This window comes from Cucurbita pepo, chromosome 12 (assembly GCF_057944985.1).
Source record: "Cucurbita pepo subsp. pepo isolate OVF chromosome 12, ASM5794498v1, whole genome shotgun sequence".
Taxonomy (NCBI): domain Eukaryota; kingdom Viridiplantae; phylum Streptophyta; class Magnoliopsida; order Cucurbitales; family Cucurbitaceae; genus Cucurbita; species Cucurbita pepo.
The window spans coordinates 1,949,019-1,969,427 of NC_141809.1; the positions used below are offsets into that span (position 1 = coordinate 1,949,019).

At 33.9% G+C, this 20,409-nt stretch overlaps 3 protein-coding genes across 7 annotated transcripts; 2 read left to right on the forward strand and 1 right to left on the reverse strand.

The window, feature by feature from the left end:
- The first annotated feature begins 1,500 nt into the window (after positions 1-1,500).
- LOC111806507 (putative protein phosphatase 2C 41) lies at positions 1,501-7,664 on the forward strand. Of its 2 annotated transcripts, none has more exons than XM_087129317.1 (6): positions 1,501-1,678; positions 2,273-2,543; positions 4,209-4,490; positions 4,783-4,900; positions 5,583-5,806; positions 7,255-7,664. In XM_087129317.1, exons 2-6 carry the CDS (start codon positions 2,307-2,309, stop codon positions 7,456-7,458), a joined length of 1,065 nt encoding a protein of 354 aa, XP_086985443.1. In that variant the 5' UTR covers positions 1,501-1,678; positions 2,273-2,306; the 3' UTR covers positions 7,459-7,664. The 2 variants fall into 2 exon arrangements, with proteins under 2 accessions (XP_086985443.1, XP_023547621.2); XM_023691853.2 differs by having other exon boundaries at positions 1,502-1,745.
- A 738-nt stretch (positions 7,665-8,402) lies between these two features.
- Positions 8,403-13,375, forward strand: LOC111807043 (uncharacterized). Of its 4 annotated transcripts, XR_015423235.1 has the most exons (12): positions 8,403-8,799; positions 8,902-9,032; positions 9,250-9,327; positions 9,420-9,464; positions 9,553-9,597; positions 9,705-9,756; positions 9,903-9,999; positions 10,699-10,921; positions 11,878-11,896; positions 12,018-12,061; positions 12,635-12,840; positions 12,957-13,375. XR_015423235.1 is itself a non-coding variant. In XM_023692614.2 (8 exons), the coding sequence occupies exons 1-8, from the start codon at positions 8,679-8,681 to the stop codon at positions 10,862-10,864; spliced, it is 735 nt and encodes a 244-aa protein (XP_023548382.2). In that variant the 5' UTR covers positions 8,403-8,678; the 3' UTR covers positions 10,865-11,054. The 4 variants fall into 4 exon arrangements, 1 of the variants encoding a protein (XP_023548382.2); XR_015423234.1 differs by lacking the exon at positions 11,878-11,896 and having other exon boundaries at positions 11,961-12,061; XR_015423236.1 differs by lacking the exons at positions 9,553-9,597; positions 11,878-11,896 and having other exon boundaries at positions 11,961-12,061.
- On the reverse strand, positions 12,497-19,354 carry LOC111807042 (uncharacterized). Its single transcript, XM_023692613.2, has 7 exons — positions 18,827-19,354; positions 17,600-17,797; positions 16,707-16,979; positions 14,976-15,078; positions 14,771-14,889; positions 13,411-13,587; positions 12,497-13,319 (listed from the first exon to the last, which is right to left on the reverse strand). The coding sequence occupies exons 1-7, from the start codon at positions 19,115-19,117 to the stop codon at positions 12,528-12,530; spliced, it is 1,953 nt and encodes a 650-aa protein (XP_023548381.2). The 5' UTR covers positions 19,118-19,354; the 3' UTR covers positions 12,497-12,527.
- Positions 19,355-20,409: the final 1,055 nt, after the last annotated feature.

Genomic DNA, 20,409 nt, shown 5'->3' on the forward strand with positions numbered 1-20,409 from the left:
TAATTTTTCTAATTTTTTTAATATATAAATCTTATTGGAAAATAGTGGACAATTCAATTCGTGATTCTTATAAAATTTTCAATTAAATTTAATTTTTTTTTAAATGGTCATATTAATCAACTATAAATAAAATATTGAAAATGAATTAAAATTATTAAATAATGAAAAAGACAAGCAAATTGTATGGTAATCAAACCTTGTTCAACAACTCCAATCCAAGATATTTATAATAATAATAATAATAATATAATTAATAATAATAATAATTTATCCTATTTCTTTGGCTGCAAGTGAATCCCCTCCCAATTCTCAGCCACACAAATATTATATTTTAATTTTTTTTTCAACTTTTTCCTTATAAATTTATTAACTTATTTATATAATTTAATACCGACATGTAATTTATTTATTTAAAATAGCTTCCGATAATTTTGTTTAATTAGCTTCCAAGTCCATGTAACGACAAAAGGATCTGCCCATTGTTTAGGTTAAACTTCACGTTTATTTATTATATTTATTTATTTATTTTTTACCATTTTTGTATTAATGGTATTTTCAGAAATAAATATTTATTATAATTAAAAAATGATAATAATTACTCATCTTTATTGTCGGCCAATGAAAATTGGCCAAGTGTCCAATTTTAATTCAGAAAAATATTATGTTTATTCCCTATCAATATATTCCTTCTTCTTCAGTTTTCCTTTTCATGATATTAAAAGAAGTGGTTTATATTTTTATGGGTTCTCATGAAATTTCATTTTCACTAATTTTTTGATAAAAAGAAAAAAGAAAAATAGATAAGGTAAAAATATGACGCGGAATAATATTAAGTTCGATCGATAATTATTTAGGTTTTTTTTTTTAATTTGTGTTATTAAAATTAAAAGTTCGGTTAATAATTATTTAGCGATTTTTTTTATTTTTATTAATTTTATCAAAAAAAATTTGGTCTCGTCTTTATAAAATTACCATTTAAATTTCTAATCGAATTTTCTTTATTAAGGGTTCGTTTGATAATGATTTTATTTTTAAAATTTATGTCTTTCTCCTCTCATTTTTTTATTGTTATGGTCTTCGTCATAAAAATATTAAAAATAAAAAAATATATAAAGGAATTAGGGTATTTATAAACTTAATTTTATTAAAAAAGTTTTATCTGTTGGAAATAATTTTTTTAAAAAAAATTGAAGGCTATAAAATTAGTTTAAATTAACATAAAATTTTTTAAAAATTAATTTTAAAAAACAAAAATAATTAATATTGACCAAAATTAGATATTGTAAGAGCTAACCCACTTTTAATTTATTATTATTTTTTTTTTTTTATTGTTTCGAAAAAAACAATATTCTCAATAATACCATAATTTAATATCTAGATAACAGTGGGCAGTGACGTGATTTCCTAATTCAACTGTATTTTTTCAAATTGACCAAACTACCCCGAGATGTAGGGTTAAAAGAAGGGTATTATCGTACTTTCATACAAGATAACACTGTACGCCTTGAGGCCCGCGGTAATGAATTGTACATTCACGTAAAGATCGCTTCGGAATATACAAGTGAGGGAGAGACGGAAAGATGGAGAATCAACGAACGCAAGGCTTCGAGTTTCCAAGTAGAAATCTGCGCTCGCCGGGAAGTTTCCGATTCCGGCAGGAGACGATTACTTTCACGAGGTTGTTTCAGACTTCAGCTATATAACTTGCCGTATACTTGAACGATTCCGGCGGTACTTCGGATTTGGTACTCTTTAATTAGTTTCGTGTTCTTCTTTGATGCGATCTTAATCGTTCAACTGAAATCGATTCTTTGCTTCTTTTTCAATGTTTGCCTTGAAATTGAGAAGAGAGTTGAAATGTAAATTTATGGCTCGGTTAAGTATTTTGATTCATTGATACGACATTTCTGGTTGCGTTTCTGGATTTATTTTCCCGAAAGATTAACCTCTCGAGATTTCCCCTTTTCCTGAGCTCCAAACATGTAGTAATCAGAGATTAGGACTAATTTCATTTGATTTCGATTTTGTTTTCAGTTTTAAGATCTTAGAAACTCGCGATATGTTAAAATTTTTGCGGACTGTTTGGATTTTTTTTTCCGGAAAACATTTCAGTTCACAGTTTAGAACTAGAGTTGCGAAAACAGAGGGAAACATCATTGTTTTTTTTTTTTTTTTTTTTTGTATATATAATGAAGAATTGTTTGTAGAATCTTTTATATATAATGAAGAATCGTTTGAAGAATGTTAGGTTTAACTATATTTCTTCTTGAAGGTCGGGTTTGAATTTGAACTGTGAGGCTTGACTGATGGTGCTGTTTCCGGGAGTTATTGAAGGAATGGTCAGAAACATGTCGATAAAGAAAAAGAGTAATGAAGACGGCGAGAAAGAAGCGGCTCGAGAAATGGCGAAAGAGGCGAAAAGGAACAAATCCATGATTTGTTTATCCGGAAGTGTTAAAACCAGCAAGTTTGATGATATGGCTTATGTTTGCACCAAAAGAGGAAATAAAGGAATCAATCAGGATTCCCTTGTTGTTTGGGAGGTACCTTTTTCTCTCTCTTTTTCATTTTCTTCTTATCATCAATTCCTTTTTTCTTCCTATTTACTTGCCTAAATTATAATATGTGAACCTCTTATGTTCATCCATGTTTGTATAAAATATATGATCATGGCTTAACAAGACGTTTTAATCAAGATTAGTTTGAGTAATTATTATTTTAAACAAGATAAGATTAAATATGAGATTAGAAGATTGGAAGTTCTAATAGTTTTTTTTTTTTTTTTTATTTTTTGGGGTGAAAAAATATGGATTCTTAACATTTCTATTTGTTTTTCAATTTCGTTCTAATGTTTAAGAACATCGGATGAAAATCCCACATCGGTTAATTTAGGGAATGATTGTGAGTTTATAATCAAGGAATACTATCTCCATTGACATGAGCCATTTTGGGGAAGCCCAAAGCAAAGCCATGAGAGCTTACGCTCTCAGAGTGGACAATATCATGTTCATCTAATATAGTATCAGGACGTGAGAAGTGTTGGATGATGAGAGCTCATGAGTTTATAATCAAGGAATACTCTCCCATTGGTACGATGCCTTTTGGGGAAGCACAAAGCAAAGACATGAGAGCTTATACTCAAAGTGGACAATATCATACAATTGTGGAGAGATATAATCAAGGAATACTCTCCCCATTGGTACGAGGCCTTTTGGGGAAGCCCAAAGCAAAGACATGAGGGCTTATACTCATGAGATCCGGCTAATTTAGGGAATGATCATGAGTTTATAATCAAGGAATACTCTCCCCATTGGTACGATGCCTTTTGGGGAAGCCCATGCCTTTTGGGGAAGCCCATGCCTTTTGGGGAAGCCCAAAGCAAAGACATGAGGGCTTATACTCATGAGATCATGAGTTTATAATCAAGGAATACTCTCCTCATTGGTACGAGGCCTTTTGGGGAAGCCCAAAGCAAAGACATGAGAGTTTATACTCAAAGTGGACAATATCATACAATTGTGGAGAGATATAATTAAGGAATACTCTCACCATTGGTACGAGGCCTTTTGGGGAAGCCCAAAGCAAAGACATGAGAGCTTATACTCAAAGTGGACAATATCATACAATTGTGGAGAGATATAATCAAGGAATACTCTCCCCATTGGTACGAGGCCTTTTGGGGAAGCCCAAAGCAAAGACATGAGAGCTTATACTCAAAGTGGACAATATCATACAATTGTGGAGAGTCGTGTTCGTCTAACATAGTATTAGAGTCATGTCCTAAAGTTAGTCGTGCCAATAGATTGGTAAATCTTCAAATGTCGAACAAAGGACTCCAAAAGAAAAAGGAGTCGAGCCGAGCCTCGATTAAGGGGTAGGAATGATCATGGGTTTATAATAAAGGAATACTCTCTCCATGGGAGAAGCCCAAATCAAAGCCATAAAGTCTATACTAAGTGCATTTTGGAGTCGTGTTCGTTTAACAAGAAGTAGATGATTTCACTTTGAGGAGAAATAGAATTCTCAATAAAGAAATAACAAAAAGTTGAGGGATATAAAATGTTTTTTCCTTTTTATTTTTACACAAATTTAGATCTATCATCTAACTTCTTCATGCTAACTCTTAATTGGGTCTGAAATTTTTCTTAAACTTTGATCCAAAGAACACGTTTATCTTTTTGACGCATATGGTGTGGCTTTACTTACAGGACTATGGTTGCCAAGGAGACGTAGTTTTCTGTGGGATCTTTGATGGACATGGTCCTTGGGGCCACATGATTAGCAAACAGGTCAGAAAGTCACTGCCTCTTGAATTGCTGACCAATTGGCAGCAAAACCTTTCCCTGGAAGCCGACCAAAACCTTTTTCCTTTCAACATATGGAAGCAATCTTGCTTAAAATCATATGCCGCCATTGATGAGGAGCTCAAGCAACACCCTCGCATTGATTCCTTTTACAGTGGCACAACCGCTTTAACTGTGGTTAAACAGGTAATTAATTATACCAAGTTTTGATTTCTCTTTCAAGATGGTTGGGATGGAGTCGGCATTAACTAACTAAGGATGATCATGAGTTTATAAGCAAGAAATACATATCTGCAGCTTTTTGAAAAATCAAAGGCGGCCATGAAAGCTTATACTTAAATTGGATAATATCATATTCTAGTCCGTGATTCTTAACCATTTATTCTCTAGGAATTTTGGGTTAATGTCTATTTTTATTTATTTATGGGGATTTGATTGATTTTGTTCTTGCTTGTTTTGGTCTGAAACTGAATTTCAGGGCCGAAATCTTGTGGTTGCAAATGCGGGCGATTCAAGAGCTGTGTTGGCGGTAACTTCTGATGACGGCTGCTTGAAACCAGTTCAACTCTCCGTTGATTTCAAACCTAATTTGCCAGGTCAGACCCTTTTGTCAAATTCCTTTTGTTTTTTTGTCTGTTTTGCCTTTATTATATATCTCATTCACAAATCTACCTGCACCCCTATCTAATTAAAAATAAAAACAAATATAAATTACCACCTGATTTAATAATCGTTTTGTTTTTAGTTTTAATTTTTGAAGCTTGTACGTATTTTTTTTAAAAAAAATTTAATATGATTTCTATCTTTCATCAAATTTCAAAAATTTATTATTAAATTTTAAAAAATAATAAATAAAAAACTTTATCAAATGGGGCCTATTTTCTCCGTTTTTAAATTTGAATTAGTTTTATGGTCTTTCTTTTAAGCAATTGGAGTTTGATGGAATTAATATAGGCTTGATACCCTTAGGTATAGTAATGAAGCATCCCAGTGTGAAAAACTCTCCCTAACATACTGGGTTTTAAATCTCGAAGAAAACTTCAGAAAGTACAGCTGAAAGAGAACAATATCTGATAGTGGTAGATTATGACTAATTACACGGTAAATTTTCATAAATATATAAGAATCTGCAGCCAAAATCGATGAGGAAGAAACCCAGCAATGAAAATGTGTTTAGCTAACTAACCAATCGGCTTTTGTTTTGTTTTTCATACATTAGTTATTATTATATGCATGGGAATTTGAGAAGTGGGCGGGTTGGGTTTGTGTTAATTGCAGAGGAAGCTGAGAGAATAAAACAATCGAGAGGGCGAGTGGTATGCTTAAAGGACGAACCGGGGGTCTACAGAGTGTGGACCCCCAACTCGGGCACGCCAGGTTTGGCCATTTCCAGAGCTTTCGGCGATTACTGCACCAAACAGTACGGCCTCATTTCTGTGCCTGATGTTAGCCACCGAACCATTACCTCTGGGGATCAGTTCGTCATTGTGGCCACCGATGGGGTACGCCTCTCACTTCACTTTTTCCCTTCTTTTCTTTTAGTCCCTATCATTATTTATGGGTAATATCATTGAATTTAATAAACGTTTCAAAATTAGTTGAAATTATTAAGAATTTTACATGAAAATTGAGATCTGAAATGGTGCGATGGTGAGCTAGAGCAGAAATTTAGATCACCATATCAATTATAGGTTAATGACATACCATTTTAAATCTTAATTTATGTCTGAAATTCTTGAAGTATTTCTACTCGAAAACAAAGTTAATTATGAAATGTTAATGAAAATTCAAAAATATTATGTTAGGAATCCTGAAAATTCAAAAGACCTCGTGCCGATGGGGATAATATTCCACTCCCAATAATTCTCAACAATCCTCTCCTCGAACAAAGTACACTATAAGCCTTCTCGAAGGCTTATGGAGCTCTCAAATAGTCTCCCCTTAATCGAGACTCGACTCCTTTTTTTGGAGCCCTCGAACAAAGTACACCCTTTGTTCGACACTTTAGTCACTTTTGACTATACCTTCGAGTCTCACAATTCTTTGTTCGATATTTGAATATTCTATTTCATGGCTAAGTTTAGGGTCATGACTCTATACCATGTTAGGAATCACGATTTTCTACAATGGTATGATATTGTCCATTTTGAGTGTAAGCTCTCGTGGCTTTGCTTTGGGCTTTCCCAAAAGGCCTCGTGCCAATGGAGATAATATTCCACTCCCAATAATCCTCAACAATCCTCCCCTCGAACAAAGTACACTATAAGCCTCCTCGAAGGCTTATGGAGCTCTCAAATAGTCTCTCCTTAATCGAGGCTCGACTCCTTTCTTTGGAGCCCTCGAACAAAGTACACCATTTGTTCGACACTTTAGTCACTTTTGACTATACCTTCGAGTCTCACAATTCTTTGTTCGATATTTGAGGATTCTATTTCATGGCTAAGTTTAGGGTCATGACTCTATACCATGTTAGGAATCACGATTTTCTACAATGGTATGATATTGTCCACTTTGAGTGTAAGCTCTCATGGCTTTGCTTTGGACTTCTTCAAAAGGCGAAGATAGTATTCACTCCCAATAGTATATAGTATTTTTGAAATAAATGGTAAAATAATTTAGAAATAACACGTTTCTAATTCTTTTCCTAAATATTTTAGAAGTTGATTAGAAATTTTGAGTTTTCTTTTTCCCCTCCACTCATTCAAATATTATGTTAGATAATATTATTATTAACTAATTTTAGTATTTATTATCATTGAAAAATGTTATATATCTAAGTGATTTGATGTAAAAAAAAATTAAAAATAATAGGGATTAAAAAAAAAAAAACCCTTAATGTATGAAAGTATATATTTGGCATTTATTATTTTTTGAAAAACATAATCTTTTTTTCTAATTCTTCATGTTTTTTTTTTCTTTTAACATTTGTTCTTGTGGTTTCTTTACACAGGTATGGGACGTCATGTCGAATCAAGAAGCAGTTCATATAGTTTCTTCAACGTCAAATAGGGAAATGTCGGCCAAAAGACTAGTGAATTGTGCTTCTCGTGCATGGAAGTCAAAGAAACGAGGCATTGCAAGAGATGACATGTCAGCTATTTGCCTCTTTTTTAATGCTTCTCTCACAGAAAATGATCGAGAGGTAAATATATAGGTATAGTATAAGACTCCTTTTCGTTGTGTGTGGACTAAATATTCTCTTCATAGCCTTTTGGACACTATAAGGATAGAAATATTTATCCTATAGGGTCTTATAAGTTTAGAATATATGTTACAATCATTTTAGAGTGTTGAATAAGAAAGAGATGCTTAGTATGCCATATTTAAATATGAAGAAAGCATTAGCTTGTTTTTCATTAATTTAAGTAATATATACCTTATTTATATTATTAATTATGTGATTTTCATAAACTAATCGTGTGACAAAAAGACTCCAAAGGTGTAATAAATATTAAAATTTTTATGAAACAATATAAATCATAGACATTAAAAACTTAAAATCATTAAAATATTAGAGAGATTTGTAAAATAATTCTTAAATTAGGAATCATAGGTCCGTAAAAACCATCACAACATATGTATCTGAATCTTTGGTCACATTGAAGTTGAGTAATCTCAATATGCATAGAAGTAGCATCATAGGCAAAGATATAGGTTCTTTCAGCGTCAGGAAAGGAGGTTGACTTCGTTGACTCGAATTGAAGCAAAAACGCAATACACACGGAGGTGGGAATTGAAATATTCTATACATTGAGGCCGACATACTAATAAATATATATTTTTTTAACACGATAAATGAAGGGTATAAATATTTGAAGTGAAAGAGTACGTGTTAATTATCGTTCAACTATGTTTATATTGATAATAACATATTTGATTTGTTGAAAATTGTTGGGAGGGAGTCCAATATTGGCTAATTTAGTGTAAAATTATGGGTTTATGAATGAGGAATACTATCTCATAATAGACACAGACACAACGCAAAGTCATGAGAACTTGATTTGTGGATGAATATTAAATTTAATTTTTAAAATAAAAATTGCAAAAATTTTAACTTCTTTTATTGCATACCATATTTAAGTCATCACAAATCATAATTCCTACCCCCCAAGTACGAAGCACTGACGCTATTGTTTGAGTTTCTGATTCTTGCGGCCAATGACTGATCGACTCGCTCTCCAATTCGCTCATCGTTCTCTCTACCTAGGGCACTCCGCTTCGCTTCGCATCTCAATCCGCTCCAAGTTTCAGGTTCAGATTGCGTTGCCTTTCTCTTTCTGTAGTGCGCACTCTCCTCTTTGCTCCGGCTCTAGTCTGGTTCTTCGAAATTAACTCCGGGAGATATCTCCGATCAACGCGTCGTTGAACAGCGGAATGTCGAATTCCATGGTGAATGAAGCAGAACCGAAGGAACTGCGAGATGAGTCCGATTTTGAAGCCATCTTCTCCGGCGGTGATTTCATTTCCGTTTGTGGCTTTGGTTCTCTTCTCTCTGGTATGTACGATTGAGATAATAACTTGATCGTTTTGTACTCACGATGGTTGATTTTATGTTGTGACCGGTTTGTGTGTTTGATTTCTCTATCTGTTGAAGCAGAGAGGAGTGCGCGAAGTACCTTTCCTGAACTGATCAATTTTAGAGTGGCGAGATTGAACGGCTTCAGACGCGTTTTCGGAAATGTGGCTCCTATATTCTTTGAGCGTGACATTGCTAAACCTGAAACCAAGGTTTTTCTATTCTTGAGATTCTGTGCCTACTGTTTTATTTGTAGTATATCTGATTGGATACAGAGAAATTTTGTGAAAAGAGAAGTGAGATACATGTATAATTGATGGCTGTCCTTCTCCTCTTCCATTTTCCTTTCAGTTTTCAAATCTAGTTTCTCTTCTAATCTAATGAATCTGGCAATAATGTTTAACGACATGCTATACGTCTGAATATCAGGAGATCTCAAGCTTGTGTGCGGAGCCTTGCGAAGGAGAGACTATCATTGTGACGGTTTTCGAGATTAAGAAGTCTGAGGTAACATTAACAGAACTTCATTTAGAATAATTGAACCTTGATGTGAAGAGGAATAATTTCTTAATCTCGTTTATGCTGCCTAAAACTGTCAGATTCCAGCGTTTATACAGAGAGAGATTGAGTTTCGATTTCTAGCTGTAAGTGACTGGCTCCTGTCCAATATCTCTGATGAACTCTTTAAGGCCGATTTTGATGGTACTATTTGAGTATATGTTTTTGATGTAGGTTCTACCTGAAACATTAGATGGAAAGCTATATGATAAACCAGCGGTCTGTGATAATTGATGATTGTGTAGTCCCTATTATTTCTGGATCACTCTTAGATCACTGTTCTTTACATGATAATTGATGATTGATGTTCTATAGTTACATTGCAGGTGCTTTGTTCTCGATCAACTGATGAGGAATTTTTCCAAGTGAGATGCAAAGGTACTCTTAAAACTATCCTTCTCAATTATACCAAACTATTCATGAATGATTATGGAAGTCAAAGTAGAAGTCTAGAAATCACAATAGAAATGCTACTACAAAATCAGAATTCCTACCAACTGCTAGCTTATATCTTCTAATATCAGGAAATAAGGACATTTTTCTTCAGCATTATGGTCGTCATAATATTGACAAGATCTGGAGAGATGATATCTTACCTTGTCGCGTCTATCTTCGACATTGGTAAGTAATTTTGCAGTGCACCTTCTGCATTCCAAGCAAATATTTTCCTAGAATATCAACAGGATTCATCATGAAACATTAGAATTAAGGCAATGTTTAATTTGGTTCAAGGTCCACTCCTATACTTTATATGTATAAAACTTGGGACTGTCATTGCATGCTTCTGTTAATTATGAACTGTATATGTACAAAATCTTTTTGGTTTAGCATTTCAAATGCTGCTCTAGATTTATCAGAAAACATACGCTATTGATCATAATTATCTCTTATGAGTAAACTTACAAAAAAAACAAGTTTACATCCCACTGTGCTTTAAAAGAATAAATATATATGCTATAATAGTGAAGGTAGAAACTCTACGTTTATATCAAATCATGAAACGCTCATTTTTTTAGTTAATCTATCTTCTTGTCAATGATTTTGTACTCTCCATGGGTGCCTGATAACTGATTGAGGCTGTTTAATTTGTAGCTTGTTAGAAATAAATTAGACAAGTTGTAGTTTGAAATTGTTTCTTTTGCTAAATTGTTTAATATATAGAGTTCACTGTTCTTAATTTGTTTCTGTTTTACTTTGATGTCTGATCCATAGAGTTTTGATTCTGATAGAAATATTGGGACATATCATTATCAACTGTTCTATAACTTTGTTTGTAATTTGTTCATATCAACTTCTCCGCCTAAACTGATATTTTCATAGTATTTTAGCTGCAAAAAACCTGGGTGAAACAGCTTATAACAACTTTCTGGATCACACTTTCCTTGGAGATCGTAGTACAACCATCCGTGAATATTTAGCCTCTAGTGGTTCAGGCATTATGGAAGAGGAGCCTCCAGAATCCCTCAAGTTCCGATATGGCGGTTGATATTCCACAACAAAATAACTGCAGAGGAGGCTTATTGATCCTTGGAAGCCTGGAGAGGTACAATCTTAACATATTGTCTTTATGTTGGGTTTGTAAGCAATAATTTATATCTTTTAGCCATTGTTAAGAACTTTAATGAATCCAAACCATCCATGAACTTAGTATTAAGCTAAAGAAGTTATTTTTGCTATGGTCCGAGCCTAGAACCTTGCCAATCCATGTATGTTCTTGTGTATGGTGTACATAAAACTGAAAAAAAAAAAAAAAAAAAAAAAAAAAAAAAAAAAAAACCCACAAAAAGATAACAAATAATCAAATAATAGAAAACAAATAAAAAAACCAAATTATTGGTTTGGATCGGGGGGTAGTCTTTTGTCGCCATATCTATTTTTTTTGTTCGATTTTTTATTGATGTGTTATAAAATTGGAATAAGCCTAATTCAATAGAAAATTTTATTTTATTATAATATCCCTTTAATTTAGCATGAATATGTTGATTTTTTTCTTAAAAAAAAAAAAAAAAAAAAAAAAATCAAATGCCTGATGGAAGAAATAGTAAAAACATTTTGATATTTATAGGCTCAAAACCATTAAATTTTGAATGTTCATTTGAAATTTGATTCAAAGTAGATGTTTTTAGAATTAGGCCTAGCCCGAAGCCTAGAAAACCAAGCGTTTTGGTTATAACTTATAATTGGTTCACAAGAGTCGTTAATTTGGTTTGGTTTGGTCTTCTATAAATTTGGGTGATTTTTTTTTTTTTTTTTTTTTTTGTTAAATTACAAATTTGGTATCAACCTTTTGGAAAAGGTTAGAATTTAGTATATGGTTTGAAAAAAAGTTAGGATTTCATATGATTCGATAAAACTTCATAAATAGTGATCAAATTTATAATTTAATTTTTTAATCTTAACTGATGATGGATTGATTTATAACCTAACCGAACTTCTGCCCTTATTATCTTTGCTGTACCTCCAAATTTATTTACCTATCATGTGGACATTATTTATTAGTCGCTTTTCAGTGTGGTGGGGTTGGAGAAAACCACTTTCAAAGCAACGGTTTACTAATGTAGTTACTCGGATGCCCTTTTCAGATATTAGCGGAGATTAGATACGAGCCTCCTGTTCTACCAAGTGCCGCCATGAAGATTACTTGAAGCCTGCCAGCCTCATTTTGGGTTCGGGAAGTAACAAGGTAAAGGTTTCTTTTTCTTTTTCTTTTTTTTTTTCCTTTTTAATAATTGCTGCTATGCATTATGGACTAGTAGTAATGATGATTTGGAAACGGATTGTTTTTTTTTTAAAAAAAAAAGTTTTATGCAAAACATTATTTCCCAAATCATTTTTAGAGATTTGTTTTATAAAACGATAGGAAAAATAAAGGAAAAAAAAAAAACTGTTGTTTACAATGATCTTATTCTATCGAATCTCTACATGAAATGTTTTTAAAAACTTAAAACACATTTTTTAAAATATAATTGAAATGAATCGCAATCAAATGAAATTTTGTAGATAAAAATTGAAGGATGAAAACAAGATTTTAGTGTAATAATTATGTAAGAAATTACTTGGGTGTATCGGATACATGAATACTGTTAACAGTTTTATCTCCTCGTTTAAATTATAGAGATTCAAGCAAACCACTTTATGAAATTATTTATTTACATTTCGTAATTGCTGCTTGATACATCTCTTTCAAGTTGGTTGATCAACAATTCTATCATCTTTTTGTACATTGGCATGTAATGATCATTTATCATTGTTCTAGAGAGACGCAGCTTACCGTACAATCCTCTTGGCGTCTCGTATATGCCAACTCTTTCCTGCACGATCTCATTGTCATGAACAAAACTATTATCAGAATCCGATGAGGGGACCGAAACAATATGCATGGTTTTCCCAGGAGGATAGAACCGAATGTTTTCCGAAGCGTCGAGAGAAGACAATGGCTTTTCACTGCTCCCCTCGACTTCGGTAAGCATACTCTCCTCTTCTTCTACGATTTCTTTGGCTACTGCAGCCACATTGGCTTCTCGAGTAATAACATCGGTGGTGGTCTTGGTCTTGGTCTTTTTCTCCTGTCGCTGCAGTTCCTTCTCCAGTTCGTACCACAACTCACCATCGGTAATGTCGTCGACATCGGTTGAGGAGGCAACAGTTTTATCTTCGTTGATGAGGTGGTGCCGCTCGTCATCGGTGTCGTGATCTGAACTATCATCATCACCCAAAGAGCTAGAGCCAGACTCTAGCTTCTTTTTCTTTAGAATTGTGTTATTAGTTGTAACTTCATCATCAACAATGAGTGATTCGTGTTTTCTTTCAGTTCTCAGAGGGGCTTCAGGCAACTCCTCTGTGGGATTGGGTAAAAGGCCTCCGTTTCTTCTGCGGGCGCCCATGCAAGACCAGGAAGCCAGAGAGGAGCGAGTTCTCACAACCGCACTTTTCACGGCAGTCTAAAAAACAACGTCAATGCCAAATCAAACAACTAATAACAGATTTGTTCCTTTTATTTAGTTCTTGATGAAGAAAGAAGAGTGAAGAAACCTGGGTGGTTGTAGAGACTGGGCGGAGAAGGGCGCCGGCGCCGGCGACTTTAGCTTTGGCAGTAGCTATGGATGGAAGGCGTGAGCCCAGAGCACTCGCAGAGCGGTAGACAACACTGAGGACCCTGGTACGCTCTACCTGATCTCGTAAATCATTCAGCCACGATGATGCTGTCACCTAATCATAACCACTCGTAAGAATAATAATTATTTAAATAATTATAAAAATATTATATCATATTTACAATAGCATTTTTTAAAAAAAAAAATTAAAAAATTATATCATATTTACGATAGCATTTTTTTATAGAAGTAATAATAAAAAAAAAACTATATAAATATCAACAAAATATGTGAAATCATTTTTACATTCAAGTTACAAAACATAAAAATTATTTTAACAGCCACGCAAATTTTAATTAGTTTTTCACTGGAAAAAAAAAAAAAGAAAAGAAAACAGGAAATGTAGACTTTGTTTGCTCTTTGCCCCTATTTTTTTTTCGAACCAACTTTTTCAGAAATGCATTATTTGAGAAGGGATAAATTCTAGGGAGTACAAATTGCATAGAGAATTAAAATTTCTTCCTAAAAAATTCAAAGAAAAAAAAATGTTAGATCTTATGTACAGCTTGTAAGAGATTAAAATTTTGATAAGATATAAAAAAAATTAGTCGAAAAGAGGGAAAATTGAGAGAAACAAATTAGAAAATTTTAAATAAGGTATAAGATAAGAAATAACTGTAAAAAGTAAGCAAGTTTAACAGCTTAATATCTTCACTTTGAAGTTTGTGCCTACTTAAGTTTGTGTTTAATAGAATAATTTTCCAATTTTGTGCCCTAATAATATTAGGTCCTCCAATTCAACTTTTATGTTTAAATTCACCGATCCACTATAGACAATATTAAAAATTTTAAATTCTATTAATAAAATTTAAACCAGAAATTGATCAATTGAATTATAAAAATTTGAATTTGTAAGTGACCCATTTAATACAAAATTTAGAAATTTATTAAACATTTTTAAAGTTTCAAAAAATGAAAGTTAAAAATGTATACATTTTTTTAATAAATTGTAAAATTAAACGTTAATGCGAAAGGCAAAAGAGAGGACAGAAAATTATTTATTATTTTATTTTTTGATTTATTTATTACTATTATTATTTTGCCATTGGTGAGGGGGAGAATTTTAGAGAAGAAAAAGTACAGCGGTGAAGTTAGAAATTACTAGATTGTTAAGCTCGTAAAAACACTTTCTACCAATATTTAAAAAAAAAAAAACTTTGTTTTTTTTATTTTTTAGAATTTAAATATTTCGGAAAAGGAAATAGTAAATAATGAAATATTAACATTTAATTAATTACCTCAGATCGCAAGTCGTCAATAGAAGCCGCAGAGAAGCTGGGAACCAGATCTGAACTATTAATAATTGTTGTGATGAACTGCTTACCCGATTCTGCCAACTCCCATGTCATACAAGCCGCTACAAAAAAACATACAATAATCATAATAATCATAATAATAATAAAAATAATAATAATCAGAAGTTGTTAAAAAACATTAACAAACCTGGGGCAAATGTGATGCAAGTGGTAGAGGAGAAGTCCTTTCGTTCTCGAAGAATATATGTTAATAAAGCAGCTGTTCCTCCACCAAGAGAATGCCCAACAATCTGGATATCATAACAATCTATTCTTCACCAAAAGTACATAAACATTCCAACTCTTTTTTATTGATTTATTATTATTATTATTATTATTATTATTTATTTAGAGCATTTTTCTTTATTTTGTTTTGTAATTCATAAGTAGAACTTGGAGGGAGAAGGATTCCAAGTGTTAGTAAGATTGTAATGACAGACAATTGTTTCTCAAGATTATGTTTGTCCAGAGAAGGGAGAAAAGGACGGTCTTAGTCTTACATTTGGTTGTCAAGAAAAATTTAAGGTAGAAGGCTATCAAATTTAAAATCCATTTTCTCTAAAAGCCTTTTTAACTATTTGGATTATAGCCCTTACTAGGCCATCCCGTGATGGTTTGGGTATGTGTCTGCTAAGGAAAGGTTTCAACACCCTTATAGAGAATGCTTCATTCTTCTCTCCAATCGATGTGGGATCTCACGATCCACCCCCTTAGAAGCCCGGGATTCTCCAATCGATGACTCTGATACCATTTGAAACAGCACAAGCCCACCGCTAGCAGGTATTGTCCTCTTTGGTTTTCCCTTTCGTGCTTTCCCTCAAGGTTTTTAAAACACGTCTGCTAAGGAGAGATTTCCACTCTTATAAGAAATGTTTCGTTCCCACCGTGGTTCAATATAGCCATGAATTATAACCTTTTCTTCCGGTTTTCGGACTTTAAATCCAACCAAGGGAGTAAACTTCTGTTTGGAAAGATTTAACTCAGTAGAAGAAATTTCCAGATATTCTCCATTTCGATGAAAAGATCTACGAAGATTAGTCCTTCTCTCTTGAGCTTTTTTTGTAGAAGTGTATGGATTACTAGCTTCTTGGTGGGGTCTTAGTCATAGGAAATTCTCTTGTAATTACAACTTTTCTTCAATTTTAAACAATTGGAAAGCTTCCCTTAGCTTCTTTTCGGAGAGTATAAGGTTGTTTGTTGGTTTTTTCTCTCTTAATACACTTTTCTGTGTGTGTATATATATATTGTCAGTTGGATTCGTGAAACAGAACATCTTCTTCTTTTACCAGTTACCCGCTTTTGTCAAAAAAGTCCTAAGATCGGTAATGCAGCACCTAGAGAGATAAGCGGAGTCAGGGCCTAAAGACGGTTTGTTTCCAATAGCAATAGCCAGTTTTAAAGAAAGAAGTTCCTTAACACAACTCACTCATATCATTCCGCCTTGGGTCAAAGCTACATTTCTATTCCATAGAAATGAACTTTTATATCTATCTATCTATATATATTGAGATGGGAACATAGAAAAGTTTTCTTAAAAAATGATCACCAACAGCACAAGCCAATTTTAGCCAAATATATAATTAAACATATCATAAAACTAAAAGGTCTCACAATTAACAAAAAAAGCCACAAAGAATAACAGAAAGCATCTCGGAAACATCTGGGGAAAGAAATACAATTTATCAATTCAAACATGATTATGATGAAATATAATTTATCAATTCAAACATGATTATGATGAAATGCGGCAGGCAAAACATGGTTATAGTAGAAGGAAACAGGGCAGTGTAAGGTCTAAAGGAAGAACAATGAATTAATTGAATTTACATACGCATAGATAGATCAAAAAACCAGGGAAGGTAGTAAGAAAATAACGCACCTTTATTTTGTAGTCGGGAAAATCGTCGAGACCTTTGAGTAAGCGTGGAGTGCTTAGCTTCGCAATCCAACGAGCTGCAGCAACCATCCCAAAATGTGCATATCCTAAAACCAGATTACTTATTCCACCATCGTGTAAAACTGAATGATGGAAAGGAACCACTGCACCAGTTACTGCTGTTAATGTATCTTTGATACTATGAGTGCCCCGAATCAGTAGAAGGAAGCATTTTGAGTTACTGTCACGAATTATTGTAAACGCAGGCTTCAAAATCTGCAATTAGTAAAGGTAGCAATTAAAAACGATGGTAAAAAACTCAACCCAGATTAAGAATTCTAACGACTGAAACAATAAAGCTTGGAGTTTCTAAAACTACTAAAACTCAAGTGATCATTGAAGAAGATATTCACATATTACGAGTAAAGGCAAGCATCAAAACTAAGGGCCATCACATTATTGTGGAATTAGCAAGATTTCAACTACAATGATCATTGAAAACCTTGGGTTTTTGGTCTTTGGTTGTTTAGAATTGGACTCTTTTCTAATATTTAAATTCTTAGTCAAATTTCAAACACAAAAACAAGAACTACGTTTTTTAGTTATTAAAACTTGGCTTGAATTTTGAAAACGCCCTAAGGTAGACACAACAAATAAAGAAAACTCACGGTAATGTTTATAAGCTTAATTTAAAAAAACTAAAAACAAACGAAAATAGTTACAAGTTTCCTACAAGAACATTAAGAATGATGGTTTTGGAATTGCTAAGCAGAGAAAAAAAATGGTGATATGGCCTATTAAAGAGCACAAATAAGCAAATCCCACGATGAGTACACCTGAAATGGATCAAAAAGGATCAGAATCTAAAGAAGGAAAGGTTTTAAAAGGTTAAATACCCCTGCTTTTGGTTTCTGAATAAGCACATCCTCCTGAGAATAGCCAGCAGATTCTAAGAAAATTGGGAACGGTTTCTTAGAGAAGAGCATGCAGAAGGTGAGCAACCGCAAGAAACTCTTCAACTCTGCGATAATTTCAGGACCTCTGAGTTGTACACTGTCGTTGCCCGCATACACATTAGCAACTTGTAAATTACCCTGCAAAGTAACGTCGCTAAGTCCAAATTATAGAAATTACATGATGATCTCGGAACTGATTTCAATTCACTTTCAAGATCCGGTACATGAAAAACAACAATCATCTGTAAGAGAAAAGAAAACACTACAAAATCTAAATCGGTAACAATAGATTACGACATATGAAGACATTTAAATGTAGAACAACGTAATCTATCCGTGTGCAAGAAACGGAGGGTCCTAAACGACCACAGGAATGTGTAATTCATATTCCTGAACACTGATACGAACAGGAATGAGGGAAGAAATGAAACAAGCCAATGCACGTCAAACAGTGAAAGATCGATGGTCGTGGCAGAGTAACATGGCCGCTAAGTCCATGAACTCATAACTAAAATCTCTTTCGCGTTGAGTTCAAGGAAAACAGCAAGCATTCAAAATGAACGAACATACAACAAGAGACAGAAATCCAAAACAGTGAGGATAAATTAGTACATGTCCAGTATCTTATAGATAAAATGTAAGTTCCTATGTTGGCGTACGAGAAATAAAGGCTCTAAACCGACCACTGGAATTTTTTGTAGCTCACAGTCACACTCTTGATGCGAACGGAAACGAGGAAAACCAAAAAACAACAAGAAGCGAATGTAAGTCGACACAGTGTGAGATCGCAACTCGTGGCAGAGAAACATCTCTAAATCCAGACGATCAAAATATACATTAACCTCAGGACTAAATTCACTTTCAAGTTCTGGCACAAGGAAAACAAGAGGCATTCGCAAACAAAAAAATAAAAGCACCATAGAATCGTCCAATAAATTACGGCATATCAAGACTCCAAAAATCAAAATGCATCGTCCTTATGTGCACAAGAAATGAGTCTCTCAAACTACAATCGGAATTTTGTGTAGGTTCACACTCTTGAAACGAACCAAAACGAAGAAGAAGAAAAAAAGAAAACAACAAGCGAATGCACGTCGTCCAGTGAAAGATCGCGATTCGTGTCTGACAAATCGAACAACAAAAAATCTCAAGGAAACAAGAGCGCACCTGTCTCCGCATCAAGTAATTAATGCCAAATGCCAAGTCGCCGATCGGCCATTTCCCCAAGGTCTCGGCGTATGTAAACCTAAGAGTCTCCGATAGAGTAGTAATCGTCTCAAACCACGTCGCCGGCGCCTGAGCCGGCCTCCGAGAGATCCTTCTCCTTCCCGATCTAATCGATTCGGACAAATTATCACTCCGATCGTCTTCATCACCTTTTGCTGCCAATCTCCGGCTCAGAAGATAATACATAAGCAAAGCGGCTCCCGCATAGGTTGCCAATGCGCCGGCCGCCATGGTATCGAATTATGGAGATCGAAACCTCAAGAAAAAAACCATCAAACTCGAATGCGATGATTTCGTTGCAAATTAAGACAAAAACAAAACCACAAAAGTGCCTATAATCAAATGCCGATAGAATATAGGGCTCCGAAAATTGGAGAATCAAGAGAAGGGAGAACAAAGGAAGAAGATATTCAGGAAGGCGCATATGATTCCTAAATTCTGGAGAGACTATTGCGTTTGTTTTGAGGAAAGGCAGAGATAAATCTTTGCTTGTCGTCTGCGACGATAGTAAGGGTAGTTTCGTCATTTCCAAAAGTATGCTCGACGTTTCCATAACAAATTCCGATCGCCGAAACCAAATAAAAGCATAAAACAAAGTTTTGACTATAAAGTCAATGGTACTGTTTAAGGTGTCAGCTATTTACATTATTTTTTTTTCATTTTTTTTAAATATTAATTTTTTTAGGTTAAATTATACACAAAATAAATAAATAATAATTTTTTTACTTTTTAAACTTCAAATTTTATATAAACGAAATATTCTTTTATGTTATTCAAATATTGTCTATAGACAATTACTTTAAATATTTTTTCAAATTTAATCAAATGTAACAATTTTAATATTATTTTTCAGTATTTTTTCAACTTTGCGACGTCGTGATCTTGACACGCTCACGACCAGCTTTAAGGGAAACTCAATTCTCATATTCATTTTTCGCCCCGCTTTGTGCCTTCGTCGAATTTTAGGCGAGGTTTATCTTTGCCAACTGAACATCTCTCGTACGGAATCCAAGCTTATTCGGCCATACATGTCGTCTGCGCGTACATGTTCAATCCTCTCTAGACCCAACTGACTTGCATTTATCATAGGCGTGGTTTATCTTCACCAACTGAACATCGCTCGTGCGAAATCCAAGCTTATTCGGTCATACATATCGTCTACGCGTGCATGTTCAATCCTCTGCAGACCCAACTGACTTGCATTTATCCTAGGCGAGATTTATCTTCGCCAACTGAACATTGATCGTGCGAAATCCAAGCTTATTCAGCCATACATATCGTCTGCGCGTGCATGTTCAATCCTCTGTAGACCCAACTGACTTGCATTTATCCTAGGCGAGATTTATCTTCGCCAACTGAACATTGATCGTGCGAAATCCAAGCTTATTCGGCCATACATGTCGTCTGCGCGTACATGTTCAATCCTCTGTAGACCCAACTGCCTTGCATTTATCATAGGCGTGGTTTATCTTCACCAACTGAACATCGCTCGTGCGAAATCCAAGCTTATTCGGTCATACATA

What these genes read in the sequence shown, in the direction of transcription:
- LOC111806507 (XM_087129317.1), top strand. Translation starts at nt 2,307, where the DNA reads ATGGTGCTGTTTCCGGGAGTTATTGAAGGAATGGTCAGAAACATGTCG. An exon ending in CTTTAACTGTGGTTAAACAG is followed by an intron (nt 4,491 to 4,782) that starts GTAATTAATTAT and finishes ACTGAATTTCAG; the next exon opens with GGCCGAAATCTTGTGGTTGC. An exon ending in TTTCAAACCTAATTTGCCAG is followed by an intron (nt 4,901 to 5,582) that starts GTCAGACCCTTT and finishes TGTTAATTGCAG; the next exon opens with AGGAAGCTGAGAGAATAAAA.
- LOC111807043 (XM_023692614.2), top strand. Translation starts at nt 8,679, where the DNA reads ATGTCGAATTCCATGGTGAATGAAGCAGAACCGAAGGAACTGCGAGAT. An exon ending in CTTTGGTTCTCTTCTCTCTG is followed by an intron (nt 8,800 to 8,901) that starts GTATGTACGATT and finishes CTGTTGAAGCAG; the next exon opens with AGAGGAGTGCGCGAAGTACC. An exon ending in TCGAGATTAAGAAGTCTGAG is followed by an intron (nt 9,328 to 9,419) that starts GTAACATTAACA and finishes TAAAACTGTCAG; the next exon opens with ATTCCAGCGTTTATACAGAG.
- LOC111807042 (XM_023692613.2), bottom strand. Translation starts at nt 19,117, where the DNA reads ATGGCGGCCGGCGCATTGGCAACCTATGCGGGAGCCGCTTTGCTTATG. An exon ending in TTCAGAAACCAAAAGCAGGG is followed by an intron (nt 16,980 to 17,599) that starts GTATTTAACCTT and finishes TACTAATTGCAG; the next exon opens with ATTTTGAAGCCTGCGTTTAC. An exon ending in TTCCCGACTACAAAATAAAG is followed by an intron (nt 15,079 to 16,706) that starts GTGCGTTATTTT and finishes TATGATATCCAG; the next exon opens with ATTGTTGGGCATTCTCTTGG.